Source organism: Diplotaxodon limnothrissa, linkage group LG14 (genome assembly GCF_057381915.1).
Source record: "Diplotaxodon limnothrissa isolate DT_005_m linkage group LG14, D_limnothrissa_male_GT1.1, whole genome shotgun sequence".
In the NCBI taxonomy this organism is placed as follows: Eukaryota; Metazoa; Chordata; class Actinopteri; order Cichliformes; family Cichlidae; genus Diplotaxodon; species Diplotaxodon limnothrissa.
In genome coordinates, this window is record NC_140609.1 from 15,776,892 (window position 1) to 15,798,400 (window position 21,509).

At 38.7% G+C, this 21,509-nt stretch overlaps 1 protein-coding gene across 1 annotated transcript in view; it reads right to left on the minus strand.

Moving 5' to 3' along the window:
* zbbx (zinc finger, B-box domain containing) overlaps positions 1-21,509 on the minus strand; it is a 72,508-nt gene that overhangs the window by 43,254 nt on the left and 7,745 nt on the right. The window contains exons 3-6 of the mRNA XM_085371378.1: positions 18,434-18,536; positions 17,709-17,760; positions 16,966-17,066; positions 13,968-14,063 (exon numbers count right to left, since the gene is read on the minus strand). Of these exons, the coding sequence (XP_085227504.1) occupies positions 13,968-14,063; positions 16,966-17,066; positions 17,709-17,760; positions 18,434-18,536 (352 nt within the window). The remainder of the gene's footprint in view (positions 1-13,967; positions 14,064-16,965; positions 17,067-17,708; positions 17,761-18,433; positions 18,537-21,509) is intronic.

Genomic DNA, 21,509 nt, shown 5'->3' on the forward strand with positions numbered 1-21,509 from the left:
CACGAACCCCATTTAGAGGTTACAACCTAATCATTTTAAGTGCTCATACTTACATCACTGGCATAACCTTGAAAGTCACAACAATGAACTCCATTTTATATAGTTAATGTGTGCATCTTTATTTTATGTAAATTAATCCACAAAGAGCCTGGGCAGAAAGGGCGACATGTATAGACTGGAGAAGGACATGGAGCCTCAAACTGAGCATTGTGGCCATCGCTATCTTGTTTTTGCTGTGACATCAGTGGAAATACTATCAGGTCAAAGAAAGATATGAAGGAGAATTCTTAAGGAAATAAAAAAAGATCGTCTGACTTGGTGCTAGGCTGCTCAACTATGTGGTGGTAGATATTGTTGATATTGGACTGCTTTAGAGAAACTACAATGTTGTAAAGATGGACTAAAAAAGTCTATTTTAAATACACTGGCTCACTCTCGCTATGTTTATTCACCATGTTTGGTCAAAAATGTGTCTTCACTACTACATTTAGGATTATAGAAAAAAAGAATATATAGGCTTTAAATTGAAATGAAATGCTTGTCCACTGAGATTAGTGGACATCATAGTATTTCCACTGATGTCACAGCCAAAACAAGATGGCGATGGCCAAAATGCTCCGTTTGAGGCAGTGAATGTAATAACCTGGGATCCAGCGTGAAACAAATCAGAAACACCCCTATGATTAAACAATAAGTAAGGAACATGACTACCCTGCCTGTGACAGGGTTAAATTGGTCTCACCCTGGAGCCAGATCTGTGCATGGTGCTCACAGGAGGGAGCCCAGTGGCTGGCAAAGCCAGAAGGTGGTATAGGGTTTAGGTGCTCTGTGTATCAGGCACAAATCAGGGGCAAAGGTCCTGACGAATCTTGCTTTAGAAACATGGAATGTATGTCACCTCTTCATTCAATATTGTATTCCATGACTAACCAAGGGTGCGAAGACTATAGACTTACATTTTGTCCTTAAGTAATACACCAACAAATGTGGAGTCAAGAAAACATTGAGGAACTGAAAGTTTTGTTAAAGCTACATAAGAGTTTTAGTCATTTTGATCATCTTTTCTGGCAATTATGGACAACAACTCATATTGGAGATATTGCTCACACTCGTTCTGTTGACATTTTTCATCACTGACTTTTTTAATGGAGATGTAACCACAAATTTCAACTGTGTTCATTATGTGCAATTTCGTTTGTGAGCTATGGTTTTGCTGCATTTTCGGAATTTAGAAAAGGTGGTAGACTGACAAGATGTAAGGAAACTTTTCCATGTGTCCCTGTTGCACCACACCTGAATAAAATTAGTAGGTCATTGGCATGAGTATAGAACTTGACTGCATGATGAAGTGGCAACCCCTAACCATACTCGAGTAAATTTAAGTAAATTTAAGTGTTTGGAAAAATGTACTTCTTAAAGTACTTCTATTGCACCATGTTCATTCACTTATGCGCTGCTGTAACATGAATCAAATGGCTGAATTGCCACCTCAGCATGCAGTCAAGTTTTATAGAGTCTTGCTAATGACCTACTAATTGTATTCAGCGGTGTTGCAACAGGGACACATGGAAAAGTTGCAGGACACCAGCCCTCAAGGACCCCTGATGTAGAGCATTTTGTAAAAAAAAAATGCATATCCATTTTTTTGGTCAGTGGGTGACACAAAAAGGAAACTGGCTAAGAGTATTTCGGCTCTATCAAAAGCTGTGTGAACTGGAAAGATGAAAGATTTACTTTCCTTACAAAAAGACCATGGTTTATGCACCAAATTGTTCTGTAATCTGTTTTTTTTGTTTATTTGTTTTTGTTTATATGTGGACAAACAATTAGGTGATTAAATCTCTTTTCAATAACTATATTCCCACTAACTCTGCTGTAGTATCTAATATTGTGAGTCCAGATAAAGAGATAAAGTCATATTTTGACAGAAAGCACACCTAGGGCCAGATTTACTAATGGTCTGCGCCAAATGGTCTGTGCAAGACCAAAGCTGCTGTATTTACTAAAGAAGCTCAGTGTCAATTTTGTGACTAAAGGGCATGGATATGGGTATTTTTATGGAAGCCATATTTTAGATGTATTCATTGGAGTTTTGCTTGTAGAACACAAGATTTTGGGAGGAGAGTCATTAAGTGAATCACATAAACTTAATTTACAAAATGTTCACAGCATACAATTTACTGCGAATTGTATCGACTTAAAAACACAAAAAAACATGTTTTATTTTGCACCTAACATGGTTGTGATAGTTGTTGCTAGGAATGTTAATTTATTTGGAGTCAGAGACAGAGACGATATCAGAACAAGTGTGTAATTGGGTGGGTGTATCGCTCAAAGCTGTAAATGTGATGCATATATCCTCAGGGGAAAATCTGTATTCCCCAACCACATGTTGACTGGTTTCCGGAGTTTGCAGGCTGTCGTTGGATGAAATCAGTCACAAAGAGGGTGCTACACTAAAAAGCTTGTAGTGGTTTCTTTGGTTTCTAGCAGACTGCAACAGGACCCTGTAATATGCAACTATTCACTTACTCACTACTAGCTGAGCAGTAAAACTAAATCATAAAAGAAAAGGCATCATCTTCAAGGTAAAAAAAAATTTATCTTATTGCTCAAACAACACACTTCCAAAAGCCCAACTTTAACTGAAAGCAGACATACTCCATTTTTGGTTTGCATCACTCTTTTCATAGTTGCTGCTTAGAGAGTACTTTGCAAGGGTTTGCAGAAAAATCGAAATTTTCCATATAAACTTCAGGCAAACGCTGCAATCCACTAGTGGTCCAAGTGATCGCAGGCAGGTTGCAGCACCATATAGCTTTTTGAAACCAATTTTAGCTAGCAACAGCAAGTAACTTCCTACACTGACAACAACTAGTCAGGGAATACCCATTTTTCACTGACCAATCACTGCTTGCCAGGGGTTGCTTACTGGTCTCTAAGGCGTGCGTAACTGGGGCTAAGAGAAACTGCCAGCACACTTTCCCTAGTGAAAAATGTCCAGTAGGTAATTTCCAGGAGCTTGCCAACTGGTCTCCAGACCTGTGTGACTGGACCCAAGCTTTGGCTCTGTTATATAGGTTTCACTACACCCTTGCCCCAAATGTTTAGGGTCAAGCTCCAAATATTACTTCCTCCTCAGTAGTATTGGTATTTTGATGAAATAGAGCACAGCTTTAGAGTGCAAGAATCCCAATACAAGACACATACAAGGATTTTTCTTGTTTTACAAGTAACCAATTTACCTTTTACAGTAACCAGAGTGATTTGCAGTGTTTCAGGTTTTCAGTCACATTCTCACACAGATTGGCACACATTGAAAATGTCTTGTGTCAATCTGTCTTTTCCCAGTAGTCTTCACACCCAGAGCAACTGCTTTTTTCCCCTTCAAACTGGCAGTTTATTGACAGACAGGCGTGAAGTGTGACAGATTAATGTCTGAATGTTACAAACCGGCTTCATATTACCTACACTGCCACACAGCCTGTTGGAAAAAAATGAATAACACATGTACTTAAGCACCCGGCAATGTAACAGTTCATCCCTCACCCCTTTATTAACACAGGGATGGATCAGGATCTGATGTAATTAATGTGGTGTCTTTTTCTACATCTGTTACATACAGATTTCAGGTTTTTAATGGTGGGATTGTAATAACACAGATCTTCTTTTTGAGTTCTGCTGTAATCGAAACCACAAGATTTATCCAGGGAACAGATGTCTGCAGGGATCCCACACGCAAAGTTCCCAGCAATTTCAGACAGAAAAAAAATTGCCTTTATATTAAAAACACCTTCAGCTGCCTCCAATTAATCTGAAACACATCTGTAAATCCTGCACAGCATATTTTTTTGGTTAGCAGACAACACTTCAATTCTGGTGATGGTCACGACTGAAATGAACTGGTTGTGTCTTTATTTATAAATTAGTGCACTGTTCATAGATCACTTACAGAACTGTTCTCACTGTACTGTTCTCTGTACTCACTGGCACATTTTTAAGAACACAGCCTCATCCTAATTTGTACCACTTAGTAAGTCAGGCCCCAATGTATCGTATGTTATTTTAGTTAAACCTTTTTCTCCTGTCTTTATCTTGGCAGTAGAGCTGGGCCTTTTTTAGCAGAAGATTTGTTTCTGTTGGCAACACTAGCTCCTGAAAGCAAAAAGTACGATGATATAGAGTTCCTAGTCAGACCCTCTTGTTCTGTAAAGGATTCTACATCTGGTCTTCCACAGTAACACAGTGTAATAATGTCGTATAGATGAATGGATTTGCATTCGCCCAACTAGACAGAAACATGCACTCAGTCTGAAATATCGCTGGTCTCATCAGTGATAGAAGCAAAGGCCAGCTAATTTGGTGATACACTCTAAGTGCTGAATTTAGTATCTTGTGAGAGCGAATGTCTCGAAACATAATCCAACAAACCTGGGGACACTTTTTTTTTTTTGACTGCAATCTTTGCATCGCAAGAAATTTTAAACAGTGCAACTGCTGAAGCAATTGTTCTGCTTCTCTTTCTGGTAATCAGATAGCCTTATTTACAGGTATGAACTGTGGTTGTTATCAAGATTATCTAAGTGCTTCTGATACCAAATTTTGACGGCATGGAGACAATGAGCTGAGTCTGGTAGCAACCTTTAGAAACGTATGATCTAAAAACCATACAAACCTTTGGCTGACACAAATGCTTCAAAGCTTTGATCTTTGCCAAGGTAACTGACAAGGTAACTCCCAATATATTAATTTCTTAATCCGATACGCTTTAAATAATTTCCCCCAGGGATCAATAAAGTATTCTGATTCTGATTCTTTAGCATAAATATATAAACCACCAATAAAATAAAAAATAATATCATGTGAAAGAAAAGGTTTTCATAGAAATGTGTGGAGTCCTGTGAAAAACGGAGTATATTCCTAATGTTCACTGATGCTTTCATGAGAATTAAGAGAGTAAATGGCAGCCAGGTGATGTTAATAAATGCACTTGACTATTGATCACCATGAAGTGTGAGCACAGCTATAAAGGCAGAGGTTTTGGCACTTTACTAATCAAGAGCATTCAGGTAACACAATGTCACAATCAAATGGACGTCCCAGTAAATTCACCCTAAGGTCAGACCATGCAATGCTCAGAGAAACTCCAAAAAGCCCAAAAATTATAAAAAAAATTCCAAAAAAAAACCAACAACCTAGGAGCATCTCAGATGCAGCTCAGACTTTACGGACTTTAGTTAGCATGTTAAATGTTAAAGTTCATGTAACACGAGAAAAATAGCAAGGTAACCTCCCTGTGTTTATCACAACAAAAAAACACAGCAGCTGCCTTTTGGTTGTACTGAATCATTTCACATCCTGCGACCGATCACAACTTGTGATGACTAAATGGTTGCTTAGAGCTTAAGGGTTATTACAACCACTTTTTGATAGCAACAAATTAGTGATTTTCAAAAATCTATCACCCTTAATTGCTGCATTATCAGAAACAAATTGCATGCAATTGCTAACTTGACCCCATTCAATCAAAGACAGACTGACTCGGTGTTATGGAAACATTTATGGCAGTTTTTTGTGACAGTGTTGGAATGCCTGAAGCAAAAAAAAAAAAAAATTGAAGCGAGATTATTATCTTACTGGATAAAATAAAGTTTGCAGGTGATAAACTGCAATACTTTGTGAGTGAAGTATTGTCACAATATCATATCACCAAAATCATGCATCAAACAGGAAAGTATCCCCAGCACAACAGGAGATCTACAACAGAATGATTTAAAATGAAATAAAGTGTTATAAATGCCCAGGCAAAGTCCAGACCTCAACCTGGTCAAAATGTTGTAGTGGGACACTAAGAAAGCTGTGTATAAACGAAGCAACATTGTAAAATAAAGAATCAGACCATATTCCTCGAAAACAATGTGAGAGGCTGAGAAAGTAAACTTGTAACTAAAGGTGGTTCTACAAACTACTGAACAATGGGGAGTGTCTAGTTTGTCACAGGACTGCATGGAGTTCTGTGACAAACTCTCTTTTTCAGATAATTGTATTCATTACCTTTAATCTTTGTACTAGCTCTCATTTTACATAAGCTGCACTGACAAGCAAGTTGTCAAAAAATGTCAAGCATCCAAATTCTGTCTTTGGTTCGCAATAACACCAAAACTTTCAAAGATGGCCTCCTAAAAGTTGTTCACAAATGACCTCAAATGAACTCATATATGTGCTTGTACCCCTTTAATCAATTTCAAACTGCAATCTACATAATAATAATGTTTAACAGGTCAGAATATAAACCATGGCAAGTCGTTATGTAACTGTAAGTGCAGCCGTCTTCTCTTTGAATTTTTGTCAGACAATCACTAAAGCCTCAAATCCTCAAAGACGGTATTTGGGACAGCCCTAGACTGCATAGAGTGGGTACAGCTTTGAACTTCTCCTTTCTTCTTTTTTCCTTCTTCAGACAACTTCTGTCACTTTTCGTTTGTACAGCTAATTGTAATACAATAAATGCCTTCAAGGAGAAACTGTCCGAAAGTATGCACTCACATCATCATACCGTATCATAATGCACTGTCAAGAATTCATAGACACTTTTTAAAGTTAATTCAGCCTCATATCTAAGGGTGAAAAGTTTTGTTCAAGTGTTTTTGCCAGTCTTTTGGGATTATCAAAGCTTTCTTCTACCCTGGGTTTAACTGTTAAGATTCTGAAAGCCATCCTTCAAATCTGACATCAAAAATAATGCAGTTTAAAGTTTACACAACGGCTTAAAATGGTAAAACAATCATGATGTTTTCGTCATTAATATTGGCTCTTAATTGTGCACACAGATTCTCGTTCACTTGGAAAATCTGTCCAACACATAGTATCATTTATTGTAAGTGAGATAATACCATCTATAATTTTTCCAGGATGTTGTTTAGCTGTGAAACCAGGATCACTGAACTTGCCTTCAAGAGAGTATGTTATTAAGGTCAAGAGAGTAATTTTAACTTTCCCTTTGGAAACAGACAAGTGATGTAGGGAAGACTTTGCGCACAACAATGAAAAGTAAACTCGCTCAGTCGCATCAATCAATTACTTAACCATAGTTTTTAGTTTCTAAAACCACCAGAGTTCTGCTAAGTTTTACAGTGCTGTAAGTTTTCTAAGCATCAGAAAGAAAGAGTGAGGGGGTGAGGGTAGTCTGAGAATATAACATTTTCATAACCTTTACATTTGCTAAATTAGGCACACTATTGTCAATTATAATTAATGCTGTAAAGCTTAAACTTAGCTATTAAGTTTCTTGATATATCATCGCATACCATATTCATTTGGTACTCCCTACAGGTTAGGCTAAATCAAATAATGAAAATGCTCTGCAAACATTAATTGAACCACGTTTGGGAGTGTGTGTGTGCGGCTGGACACAGGAGCTGATGAGGCACCGATGAAAGCCCCAAAACAGCATAGTGATGAACTTAATATTCATTTTGTCTTTTTGTCTCTCTTCCTCCCTCATTCTTTCCAAGGCAAATAAAACAGGATTAGCAGAAGAGAGAAAGAGATATGCCTGCGTCAGCTGCATGTGTATAATCCTCAGTCTTTATGTCCTGCCAAAATACACAGTTTTGCATTACAAGGGACTAAAGTGAGGATAGAAACAGAGATGAACACTGAGGAGATGTAGATGGACAGTTGTCTTGTGTGGTTTCATAGAGCTACTTCAGTGTGTGCAGTTTTTCTCTTTGTCAGTATCCATGGCTTTGTTTCACTGTGGTGGCTACTGTATACACATCAGTGTCTCCAGCCAATGAGAAGTCAGGTAGCACACAGGATAAGTACAAAGAAACATAAATAAAGTGGGGTCGGTACCTGACCGGTCAGTACCAAAGTGCCTGTATAAACAGTGTTTATTTATGTGTTAATTCTTTTATTCAATTCAATTCAATTTTATTTATATAGCGCCAAATCACAACAAAAGTCGCCTCAAGGCACTTCATAGGTACAGAGAAAAACCCAACAATCATATGACCCCCTGTGAGCAAGCACTTTGGCGACAGTGGGAAGGAAAAACTCCCTTTTAACGGGAAGAAACCTCCGGCAGAACCAGGCTCAGGGAGGGGAGGCCATCTGCTGCGACCGGTTGGGGGAAATCAAAGTTGGGAGCACGGTCCCCGAAGGGGGCCGTGCTCCAATGCACAGACCATACCTGCTCCCATCTCAGGCATCCAGGACCCCCCCAGGGTGGAGTTCCAAATGGAATGTCATAGATGCGGTTCGAGAGGTGGGGGGAGGAGGGGTGTAGAGGTTAGGTTTAGGGTCCACTCAAGGGGTGGGGGATGACCAACCCTCGTGTCCAATCAGGGTGGCAAGTGGTTAGGTTTAGGGCAGGAGGTCAAATTATTATAGGGGTCACTGAGGTTAGGGTCAGGGTAGGTTTCAGGGCCAAGATGTTCCCCCGTGAGGCATGAAAGAAGCCGAGGTCCCAAGTGCAGTGACAAAATGTCCATCAGTACACACATAAAAAAAATTGAAATATTAACTATATACATGGTGTTGGATTAATACCTCCTAAAACCCTTTTCGTTGAGGCCATGTGGATAAACTGTATTCAGTTTAGCAATCCACATCCTCTCAGCTCTCCATCTCTGTTGTGTTGTCCACCTTGAATTGATCTGAATGACCGTCGCTGTGACAGAATCCCAGCCATGCAATAAAAAATGTTTGACCAGGTGGGTGTGAGTGTTCTTCTTCCGTGTAATATTGTACCTGTGTTGAGTGAATCTGGTGAGCAGTGTGTTACCAGTTTCCCCCACATACTGGATCCCACATCTCTTACATGTAATTAAATACACACAATTTTTGGACCTCGGGGTCCCTTTGCACAGGGAGAGAAGGAAGACAGGATAAAAGACATGCTGTGGAAGAATAATGTAACTGTCAGAAAATTGCCCAAAAAAGATTAAGCTGACAGTGTCATGATATCATGTTTGCTTTTGCTCTGCCTGGATACAGCAAAAAGGCAGAATATTCAAAGGCCAGGTGTAAAAACAAAGTTGAACTGGAAAATTTAGAAAGATTTACAGGATTAACAGGATGAACAGTTACATCCATACAATTTTGGACAGAGACAACACAGTTCCTTCATTTCAGGGGAACAAAAGTAATTGGACAAATTAAATAACTGTAAATAAAATGTTTATTTCTAATACTTGGTTGAAAACCCTTTGCTGGCAATGACAGCCTGAAGTCTTGAACTCATGGACATCACCACATGTTGGGTTTCCTACTTTTAAATGCTCTGCCAGGCCTTCACTGCAGTGGCTTTCAGTTGCTGTTTGTTTGTTGGCCTTTCTGTCCAAAGTTTAGTCTTCAACAAGTGAAACGCATGCTCAATTAGATTAAGATCAGGTAACTACCTTGGCCATTGAAGAATATTCTACTTCTTTGCTTTAATAAACTTCTGGGTTGCTTTGACTGTATATTTTGGGTCATTGTCAATTATGTCTATTATGAAATGCCTCCCCATCAATTTGACTGCATTTGCCTGGATTTGAGCAGACAGTATGACTCTGAACACCTCAGAATTCAGCAGCTTCTGTCCTGTGTCACGTCATCAATAAACACTAGTGTCCCAGTGCCACTGGCAGCCATGCACAACCAGGCCATCGCACTGCCTCCGCCATGTTTTACAGATGATGCTTTGGAATGTGAGCTGTTCCACGCCTTCTCCATACTTTTTTCTTACCATCATACTGGTAGAGGTTGATCTTGGTTTCATCTGTCCAAAGAATGTTTTTCCTGAACAGTGCTGGCTTTTTTTAAGATGTGTTTTAGCAAAGTTCAACCTAGTCTTTCTATTCTTGAGGCTTATGAGTGGCTTGCACATTACAGTGAACCCTCTGTATTTACTTTCATTTAGTCTTCTCTTTATGGTAGACTTGGATATCACTACGCCTACCTCCTGCAGAATTTTTCTGCGATCATCCATTACTGTTGTCTTCTTTCCAGGTCTTTTTTGCGTTGCTGAGTGCTCAGTGCGTTTTTTCTTTCTCAGGATGTACCAAACTGTAGATTTTGCCACTCCTGATATTGTAGCAATTTCTCAGATCGTTTTTTGTTTTGTTTTGTTTTTGCAGCTTAAGGATAGCTTTCAGCTCCTTTGACTGCATCTTCCAGATAAAAGCACCACACCTCAAATCAAATCATCATACACACAACTGCCCATGAAATAGCCTTTTAGTCAATTGTCCAATTACTTTTGGACCCTTTAAAAACGTGTTAAGGAGCTGAAACTCCTAATCCCTTCATCCAATTTGAATGTAGGTAACCCCAAATGAAAGCTGAGAGTCTAAAATCATGTCCATATCCAATATATAACTATAATTGGAATATGTTTCAATAAACAAGTTTTAAAAAAAAAACTTGTGTCAGAGTCCAAATATATATGGAGCTAACTGTAGTTATGAACCTTGGAATACAGTTGGCATGGATTTTAGCAATTTTGTAAATGCAAATAGTTCCAAGCAGTAGCCAAAGCTTCGTCAGTGGACTGTAGTCAGATGCTAAAATCAAATCCTCTCTCAACAACTACATAAGGGAACATGAGCTAAGGAACAAAGAGTGTCAGAGGGCTGTTGCCAAGTTTAAAAAAAATTCCAATGCTCAATGGTGCGAGGGGCTTCAGTGTTGAAAGTGTATGTGGAGCTGCACCCCATCCTCTTGGGCTGATACAAAAGATAGCAAAGGGGTGAAATATTGGTAGAGAAAACCAAGGTGGATTAAAAGATGTTTTGTTTTGTTTTTTGAGCCTTCTAAATGAAAGCACAATCAAAGCTTGTGCAACTAAAAAGCAAATAAAAGTCCATGTTGTAACAGTGGCTTCTTAGGCTGATTGAAATGTCTTAATGCAGGCAGACGCTGTGCCATCATTTGTTCTATCTTCAAATTTGTAAACTTGGCTACAATCTCAGACAACAGACATTTCAGACAGACAGATCTAGATCAAGGTGGGTGTGGGGTCAAACCCCACTAGGTTTGATCATATAAACTTGGCTTAATTTGAATTCAGTGGCGACCTGAAATAATTTATGTTTGTTAATATTTTGAATTCCAGGGTGATTACCACAGCTCTGGGTGGTGGAGGTGGACTACCAAACACTTCCTTTACATAAAGCTGAGACAAAAAAAACCTTTTACCACTGTGTCAAACACTCTTTTTCACTATCACATGGCATGGAGCATCAATAAGAGCATTGATATAAAATCCTAACAATACCCATCCCTATTAAAGCAAAAAAGGGTATCCATATAAGCTGAGCAACAGTGCATGACAGCTTGTTAATAATTGTTAATTGTTAATACACAAAACGCTTAGAGCTGAAACCCATAGAAACACATCTTGTCGAGAAACAGAATAGTAGCGTATATCCATATGACATATTGTATCTTTTGATTATTCTGTACATCCTTGGATAAATTAGCTTTCCCTTTTAGATATGCTTTCCATACTAATTTGGCTTAATAGGCTGCTGATTAACAAAAACAAGCCTTTGTGTGTCTACGTGTGAGTGTGTATTTGCATGTGGTCTCAACTATTGTATACTGCAGTGAGCATTTGTTTATATGAGTACAAAAAATATAATCTGTATGCTTGTTATCTATTTCCAAAAGTACACACTGAAGGTGTCTGAGAAGTGCAGGCTTGTGTCTGAGTATCTAATCTCAGGTCTTGGACAACTTTTAGACAATATGTTAAATAATAGTGTTACTCTGTTGTACCTATGCACATCCACTGTCTGCTTCTGTTTATATTGTGACTTAATAAACAATTGTTCTACATGACTTTTAATTGGTATTTACAACTACTCAGATTAATAGACATTATCTATAGAATCTTTCCTCTGCTGTGCAAACAGCATTGGCTTACTGTAATTAAACTGTGACATTGACCTGCTGTCTTGTCTTTCTGTCTTTGACTGAAGACTGCTGTTAGCACTGTTTAATTGACTGCTGTTGAGGAGTGTTTTCTGTCTTTAAAAGAGTGTGGTAGGGCCATGAAATGTGTTTTGTACATCTATGAGTAGCCTTCAGTAATCTGTTTTTTTAAACACTTATTTAACCTGAAAATTAAGCTCTTGATATATAGAAAATCATCTCTGAAGAGTGAAGATGCAGTGCTCTTTAAAAGTCTTGAGCCAACTGTTTCTTTATATTTTTCTTGCAAGAACCCAAACTTTGTTGTAAATTTTAATGTGGTCTTGAGCAATAGTTCTGCAGGCTTTATGAACACCTTTCAAAGCTTTTCTTTATAGATTGACTGCTTTGGTCAGGTCCAGTCCCTGTGCCTGAGCAAACTGGACAAGTGGCTTAACGGTATCTCTAGCTGATGAACAGTATCTGAAAGTCATGCCTGGAGAAAATAGGAAAAAAATCCAGCAAAGACCTGACACAGGACCTGAGGGATGGACCTGATCCCTCAGTAGATTCATCAGTTGTTGACTAAAGCCTGATCAGAAATAATCTCAATGGAAGGGTGGCTCTCAAGAAGCCATTCTTAAGGAGGGGAAACAAGGAGAAAAGGCTTTAGTATGTCAAATTACACAAGAACTGGACTGGACCAGTGGCACCAGGTCTTATGGAGTAATGAATGCAAATTTGAAATTTTAGCTTCAAATCCTTCAAGTCTTCATCAGAATATGTACAGAGGAGGTCAGGAGAGAGGTACAACAGTGAGTGTCTACAGCCATCTGTAAAACACAGCAGAGGCTCTGTGATGGGTTGGTGCTGTATTTAGACTGGTGGAGTTGTGGATCTTGACAAAATCGGTGGAATTATGAACACAGAAAAGGATCAGATTTTGATCAACCATCTCAACTGCTACATTTTTCAGTTTGACAATGATCACAAACACACTAACAATGTACTAAAAGCATATCTGATAGACAAACACACAATGGAGCACCACCAGTTAGGAACTACCCAGAGCGTGGACTTCTGATGCCACGGTTTCAACGTTATTGAAGCAGTCTGGGATGTACTTGACATAGAACAAAACAAACGACAGCCATAAATAAATGGTGATTTGTTGTGATTTGGCGCTATACAAATGAAATTGAATGAATTTAAAGCTCTTCTCCTCACATACAAAACCTCGATTAATCCGGCTCTGTTAAAGATTTCATAGTACCAGGCACTCTCTGTAATTTTTTATTATAGATTAGACTTTAAAGGATAAACAAAAACTTTCTTGTTCACTCAATACTTTTCATTCTATGTGTGTTTATACATCATAACTGATTTAATCATTAATTGTTAAACTTTGTTTCGCTCTCCTATAGGTAGCCTTTGTCTTTTTTCCCCTCACCCAAAACCGGTCATGCTGGATTGCTCTCTCTGTTTCTGTTTCTCCAAATTTGAGCTAAGTTTTACTTTCCTCATTGTCATTCATTGGTGAGGGATCAGCGTCAGTGAAACAGGTTGGCTGCTAGCTACCACAGTTAGAATGGACACAGAAGCATGGCAACAAAGAATGGTCAGCTGTTTGTTAGCAAGTTAAGTTTTGACTTGTTCATGTTAAACACAAGTAAATTAGTCTTCAGAGCAATAAGTCTAGGTTAGCTGCTAGTGTGAGAAAATTCATTTATTGAACATATTGACTCAAGTGACATTGGGTCAGTTAGAAAGTCAATTCATGATTTTATTCGTGTAATTGCCCAGCCCTGTGTACTGTTTGTGTGTGTTCTTGTGTATACTAAACTGGTATGATGTTCTGAAGAAGAGAAATGACAAAAAAGATGAGAGATAGTTATGAAGATATAATAATGATCAGCTATCTAAGAAACGAAAAAGACAAAAATGAGTAAAGCTGAAGAAGAATAGGATCAAAACATTTATTACTGAAAGCATAAGTGGAAGACAAAGAAAAAAAGAGAGTTGGACACAGAGAAAATAGATTTGATACATATGCAAACAACACTCACTTGAATGGGAATCATTTTATGGAACTTCAGTGCCCCCTTATGGTGAAATCTGGCAAAACAGCCAACGCAGTAGTTTTCAGTGCATTCAGCACACATCTGCAACACATAGACCAAGTGCCATCAGTCTGTCTGCATATAAAAACACCCACCTTTAGTGTGTTTCTATGTCTTTCAGTTTAAAAAACAATGGTCACTGCCTGTGCATGTCTGTGTACTGTATGCATATATATTAATTCATGCAAGTGGTTGCACTGGTAGGTAAAGCGCTCTTTTGCTAAAGATGTAACCTCAACCTTTCCTTATAAACTGGCGTGGTGCTGCAAGATGCACGTGTGTGTGTTTGTGTGTGTGCTAGCTGTGTGCACGTTGGTGCATTTGTGCTTGGCACATGTGTGTTGTGAGTGTGGTTGAGTGAATGCCTCTTAAGGGAGGTCATTATAATTTCTATCTGTAAGAATCAGGTCTTGTTAGTGGGAAAAAGTCATTGCATCAGCAGGTTTGGGAAACAGGCTTTGGACAGAGCACACAAGCAAGGGCAAGTGCAATGGAGACACGGAGGCTAGGGTGGAGAAAAAGCAAACAGTCAAGCAACAACTAGCCTGTGTTTGGTTTCCTTCACTATGCATGCAAGTTTCTTTTTCAATAGATCAAGGTTTTATTACCAACACCATCACTTAAAATAGTGTAGTTTAGTGCACTCTTTCAAGAAACACTACCAATTCTTTTTATCCTTGGAGGAACTTAACTATTTCATTTATTTATTTTGTGACAGTGTGATGCAGTTCCCGATCTAATGACTTGGAAGCTTTCTGTTTCTTCCTCACTTGCATATTTGCTATGTCTACACCTGTTTATTCATAGATGAATAATAGATAATTATAATAAATAAAGCAGTACAACAAACACAATGATTCACAGTTCCATGCTGATTTCTGGATGAATAACCTTACAGTGTAAATTTATACCAGCTGATTCAAACATTAATCCAGTAAAAAAAAAATTTATTTAGATACATATTATGTATTTCTGTAATTAATGTCTTTATGGGTGATGCTGTGTGTTCATTCTTTTTTTTTTTCTTTTTTTATCCATACATGGAAGTATGTGTGTGAGTGTGTGTACACGCAAACCTGCAGCTGCGACATTGCCCTTTAATGGTCCCATAAAGCAGGGCCTCATTTCCCCTCTCAGGCCTGAGGATAAATTACAACCACTCCTCTGGGACTAGGCATCCCTATCAGACTGCAAGCAGCATATCACTGCACTCTTCCTACTACACAGGGAGAAATGAGGTAGCTTTTTTTTTTTTTTCTTCTTTGCCTGGATGACTCTGGAATAAAGCATGAGGCTAGGTGTGCAGTGTGTGTTGCACATGAGATTTCAGCATTTTTATTACAATGAGTCATGTTTTTTTTTTTTTTTTTTTTTAAAAAGAAAGAAAAAAGGACAGATGTGTGATTGTGCGTTTATGAGTGCATATGTGAGTGTGTGAGCATTTGTGTGCATAAGTGCAGTTCCAGACAGAATGGCACAGACAGTTGTAACGCTTCCCATTATTGCCATCATTATAGGGTACGAGGGCTATCCAAAATGTGTGTGCGCATGAGGGTATTGTGTGTATTTGTGGATGCATTTAGCCTATGTGCTTGCCCAGACTACCATAAGCACAACCATTAAGCCCATAACTATGGGACACTGGGGGCATCCGGCCCTTCATTGGACAGTTCAGAGCCATCATCATCATCAAACGCACTATCAAGCAAATCACATCACATTATATTTTAACACACTGTGTGTGCTGCACTTAAATAAGTTATTCCACAATAAAAAGGGGGGGAAATTGTAGATGTCAGCTCAATCAGTTCAACCCCTGCCTCTCCTTCAATTCCTCTTTAAGTCTCCCTCGCTCTTACCATCATTGTTCTTGTTCTCGCTCTCATAGAAGCATCACTTATTCAATACTAAAGTCTGCTGGCTTCATAGTGAAACACAGAATAGGATTTACACAGGGAGCTGAGGATTTAGGAGGTGGGAGCAACTGGTCATCAAACATGCATTACTCAGCTCAGTCCATTACACACACACACACACACACACACACACACACACACACACACACACACACACACACACACACACACACACACAGACGGTAAGGCTTCATTTCTCTCCTTCTCCCTCTTATTCACACATACAGTTTCAGGCCGTCATCCCTCCTCCTGAGCAGCAGTGGATGAAGAGCGAGAAAGAATAAACAATGGTGCCCTCAGAGGTCTCAAGTATCGATGAATGGATCCAACTAAACTGTTATCAGTGCAAACACAAACACACAGATAGACCAACAGATTGGACAGTTGAGGCACAGCGAGAGAGAGGAAGGCAGAAGAAAGAAAAAGACAGACATGAATAAGGGAGTGCAGAAAGAAAGAGAGAAACAGGTCAGAATATGGCAGATGGAAAAACTGAAAAGGAGGAGTGACGAGAAAACACGAGGAAGAAAGAAGGATGGGTAAACACATAATGACAAAAGAGGGAGGTGGGCAGGTGAAAATGAGCATCTGAATGACAGACGAGCTAACAGCTGATGCAGGAAGAAGAGAAACAAATCTATATAATAACTGCAGTAAGATATATGGGTGAGAAGAGGGGACTCCAAAGAAAAATGAAAGGGGGGGGACTGAAAATATGACATTCAACATTTAAACTTTGAAAACAGATCAAGTGAATTGGCTCCTAGTGCTGCACGTGTAAGTGTTTGGTGTGTGTGTGTGTGTGTGTATGTGTGTGTGTGCCTGCCTTATTAACACACAAAACCTTTACCTGAATCCAATGAGAAAGGGCAAAATCACTTGGCAATTAGTAAAATCTGATCTTTCAAACACACAATTTTTGCTTTGTGACAGAGCCAAACAAACCCTGCATCCATGACAGTTAAAGTGACTTTTGCCATACAGTGTTGTTTGCATTTGTTCAGGTGTGACAGTTTTTGCGTGCATACTATTCCAGCAGTCTTGACTTCACATTGTCCACATACTGTTCCCCTCAGTCTGCTTTTTCTTGCCGTCTGGGTAGGAAGTGGAGGTGGTGGTTGAGGCGGGGCTAAAAAGAGCAAGTGCACTGTTATTAACTCTTGGTAAGGGTATTTAATTTAATATTCCTGACATTTAAGGGATATTATGCAACTGACGACCATGACCAACAGAAAAACACAGAGAGATACAGTTTAGCATGTACAGCAAAGTTTTACACAAGTATCAAAAGTGCGTCTGTTATTGGTGCAAAAAGTTGTTAAAGCAGTTAGCCTGCTTGTACAACTAGTTCACACACTGCTGTGAAATGTAACAACAAAACCAAAGGTTATATTGCCTGTTACAACATATTGTGCACACCAAAGACAGTCCTTTAAAACGTTTTCTTAGCTGTTTATAATTAATACATGACGCAGAGACATTTAACTATTGCGCCTCATGATTTTCTTTCCATCATGTTTAACATAAGTATGCCAAAGCTAAACATTTGTTAGACAGATCAGTGTTTAACGGAAAAACTCCAGAGTTTGGTACCTGCCTTTTCAAGTATCCCTCGTACTGAACTAACTGTGAAGAATGCCCTTGCATATTAACGTCCAATTGGACGGTAGAAGGAAGTTCAATATAGTGCCAAGAGTACGCCTGCATGTCAAGCCTACCTGGTGCAGATATTTTACTTCTGAAACTCAAGTTGTGACTGTAAACTTCTCACCTGTCAGTTCTTCATCCTTCAGCACTCGGATCTTCAGTTTACCTGCTGACAGCTGTTGAGGCAGCATAGAGAAACAAATCAGCTCTCAGTTTACCAACAATCCTACGCAGTGTTCAGTTTTGTGTGTATTTGTAGGTATAAACTACTGTATGTTCATACAGTAGTATGCAGCGTTAGTGTTTACATTGCTGTATTTTATAATGTGTGAGCAAATAAATTAATAAGTTACCTCATTACTCTGCTGTTGAGAACTGACTTGAACACAGTGTCTTTGTCCAGAAACCAAGTTTCCACATTAGTATTAGGAATATCAGTCTAGATTATGGTTACTGCCTCTAGCATCTCTTTTTTCCCCAGACGTGTTCCACAACCACACTCTTTTACAGCTGAACAATTAAAAGTGGCTTTAAAATTTGGAGAAGACTGTTTTTCAGCTTTAGATTTAAAGACATCTGCATTGCAGCCCAAAGATCTAGCGTACATCCCAAATACACATGAAAACAGGATTCAAGACACATTCATAATCCTAACGTCACAAACTGAAAAACAGCTTTTGGACAATAATGCTTATACTGTATGTTAGTTTTCAGCTGTAATTAGCATGCAAACAAATGTGACATGATGTTTAAGAGTTAAATGTGTTTTATTCTGTCACTCTAACTCACATAGGAAAAATTAGAATGAAAATTAAAGACATATAAATATATTTTTTATCTTGACGGTACCTTTTGGAGCTTGCTCTCTTTGTCTTTCTTGGAGCCATATGAGAGAGAATTGCTTGTCATGGAACCACATTCTCCAGATGCCCATTTAATCCTTTGTGAATGTCTTAACAGAGGGAGAGGTCGATTTTTCTTTGTAAATCAAACAATCCTATTAATTTGACCATGCATATCTTATCAACAGTTACATAGCACTGATTTCTCAAAAATGACAGAAAAAAACTGCCTGAGTCCTTGATTTGTCTTGTTTATGCTTTATATCCAAAAAGACAGACTCTGATGACATTTGTTCTACACAAGATCTGTGTCTGCAGCTGAAAAGTAAAATCCAACAGAAATTCCCTTATGCAGTGTCTTGGGGATTCGGTATACCTGTTCATGCAGCACAGAGTAAATACCAATAAGTAACAATGAATGCACAGATATCTTTACATGTGCAAATTTACTTTAAAAGAAGTCTGAACACCGTTCTCAGATTGTATTATACCTGATTCGATTTCACAGAAACAACTGACACATCTTGCTATTCCTGTATTTTTATCAAGGTGGATGTGAACAGCAGGCTGGATGTAACAACACTCAAAGCTAATGTATTTTAATCTGTTGAAGTTTCCCCATGGGGCGTGAGTATTTAATAATATTGTCAGGCATTAAGATGAGAAGAAATGTAGAAAAAAATGTCAGCAAAATACGGAAAAGGGTATAAAACCTGAAGTTTCATACCTTAAATCTCTCAATATTTTTTAAAGAAATATAGATGCAGATTAGTTTTATTCAATTTTAAAAATTTTATATTTTAAGAATCTTTTTTTATTTTTAGAGAGAAAGAGAAAGTAGTGGCTCATGCCTCATGCTTGGCTTTATATTGCATGATTTGGTCAAATGCAAAAGGATATTTGCCTACAATATTACAGCACAGAAGGAAGTTTAATGAATGAATTCATGAATAAATAAATGTTACATATGTGTATAAGCTTATTTCAGCCATCTTCCGCTAGTAAGCTGGGGAAGGCGGCTTAACCAGATGCTACTTGCAGGCACTGTGTATCAGGTCACACTGTGGGAAGCTGTGTGTGTGTGTGTGTGTGTGTGTGTGTGTGTGTGTGTGTGTGTGTGTGAGTGTGAGTGTGAGTGTGAGAGAGAGAGAGAGAGAGAGAGAGAGAGAGAGAGTGTGCGCATGACCAAGGGTTGAGGGCATGAGGCAGTTGTGCGTGTGGTGCACAGAGTTTTTATAAAAGTGTCTGTTTCTGGCGTTGGAAGTTCTGGATCTCAAAATGTGAAACCTCTTGTGTAACGGGAGGAGGTTGAAGAGGTTGTGGAAAGTAAAGCCATTGTTGCATCTTTTTTTGTGAATGGCTATAACATGGCAGCCCCAGGTTAGATTCTCAAGCTACTCTCTCACCCCATGGAGCCAAGTAGATTCTCTTTTCTTTTTTCCCCCCAAAGTGTATACTTTTTCCTTCTGTCCAGGTAAAATCAAAACGATGTAGAGTGCAGATTACATTCTTTAGGGATCAGTTAGGTTCATATGCAAACTGGAGGGAGCTGAGCTTGATTTTATCTCGCTTTAGGCAATTCATGACAGCTGAAGTCAGTACTATTGGGTAGTAATCATTCAGACACGTCACCAGTGAATTCTTGAATGATAGCTGTGGACATAAGGGTGAGCCTGCACAGGGAGATGTTAAGATTGTTAGCACATCCTCCAGCTGGTTTGTGCATTCCCATAGACCACAAAATAGAATGTCTTCACCACCCATTGCCTTGTGATGCTTCACTTCATCTGTGATTAGGCAGGGGGCCTGTTCATCTTTCTGCGATGATGAGATAATCACAGTATGTATGAAGGTTTCTGGGTCTATAAGAGAGGATTCTATGGCTGTTGTAATTTTGCAAGGTTGGCTGGTGGTTGGCTGCGTTTCTTATTGATATAATTTTTTCTGTTTATAGATACATGTAATTTTTCTATCATGTGTAATAATCTACTTTCCTCCTTTTCTCAGGTGCGTGTCTTAGCTACATACAGTGAAACTGAGCAACTTTGCTATTCTTATCAATACTTAGTCTAATAAATTGTGGTTCAAACATATATACAAATAACAAAGCAAGGAAGTCACTGCTATGACTGCTAGCAGCTATTAATGGCTGAAGAAGTGCATACAATTAAACAGGGATGTTTTTCTTTGTTCAAACAAAGTGAATACACAGTTTTAATCATTGAGGAAAAAAATGCCATTTGTCTATCCACAGGTAGAATTTGTCTTGCTTATCACCAAAAATTAGCAGTCTTAATTTATTACCTGTGTAAAGGCACTGTCCCTTATTTTCAATAAGTAAGTGCACATCTGCTATAAGCAAATGTGACATTGCCTCCACAAATTTAGTAGAGGGTCATGGTATCTGTATATTCCTTAGTATCAATACTAAAGTGGCTGTAAAACTAAACATGTTCCAGCATTCTTAAAGCAGTTGGGTAGTGTTTCTAGGGCTCTCTCAGACTTCCCTACAATTCTCTGGCAGATATGTCTATTTCAGAACTGCAGTGTAAGACAAATGAACATTTATGAACTTACGATATATGTCATCGCCATGCACAGTGCTGTGAACAAAATCTATTGTCTTGTCTCCTTTAGTTGCAAAATTCACATGCTGGGATCACATAACATGAAAGGTTACAAGTTTTTGCACACAAGCATGGACACAGTTGCAAATACAAAATTAAAAATGAACACGTGTGTTCATACAGACGCACATAAGCATGTGGATACAGTTTACATACACACACTAACAGGACACGCCTGTCAGTTTGAGAAAGTGAAGAAAAGAGGGATCCTCATTTAGATGTGAGTTATTCATGCTCATGTTGTTGAATTATTTATGCTATTTATGCTATTGTGATGTCAGGCTGTCTTTGAAAGAAGTTTATTTTGGATTGAGCTGGCAGCCTGTCAAGGCACAGGAAGTCAGAGTCTGAAAATATATGTGCGTGTGATGGCAAGAGTTGCCAGCAACCCTGATGCCGTTGCTGTGCTGTGCTGACACTGAGGGTAGGCGTCAGGTAATCATCCTCAAGACATCA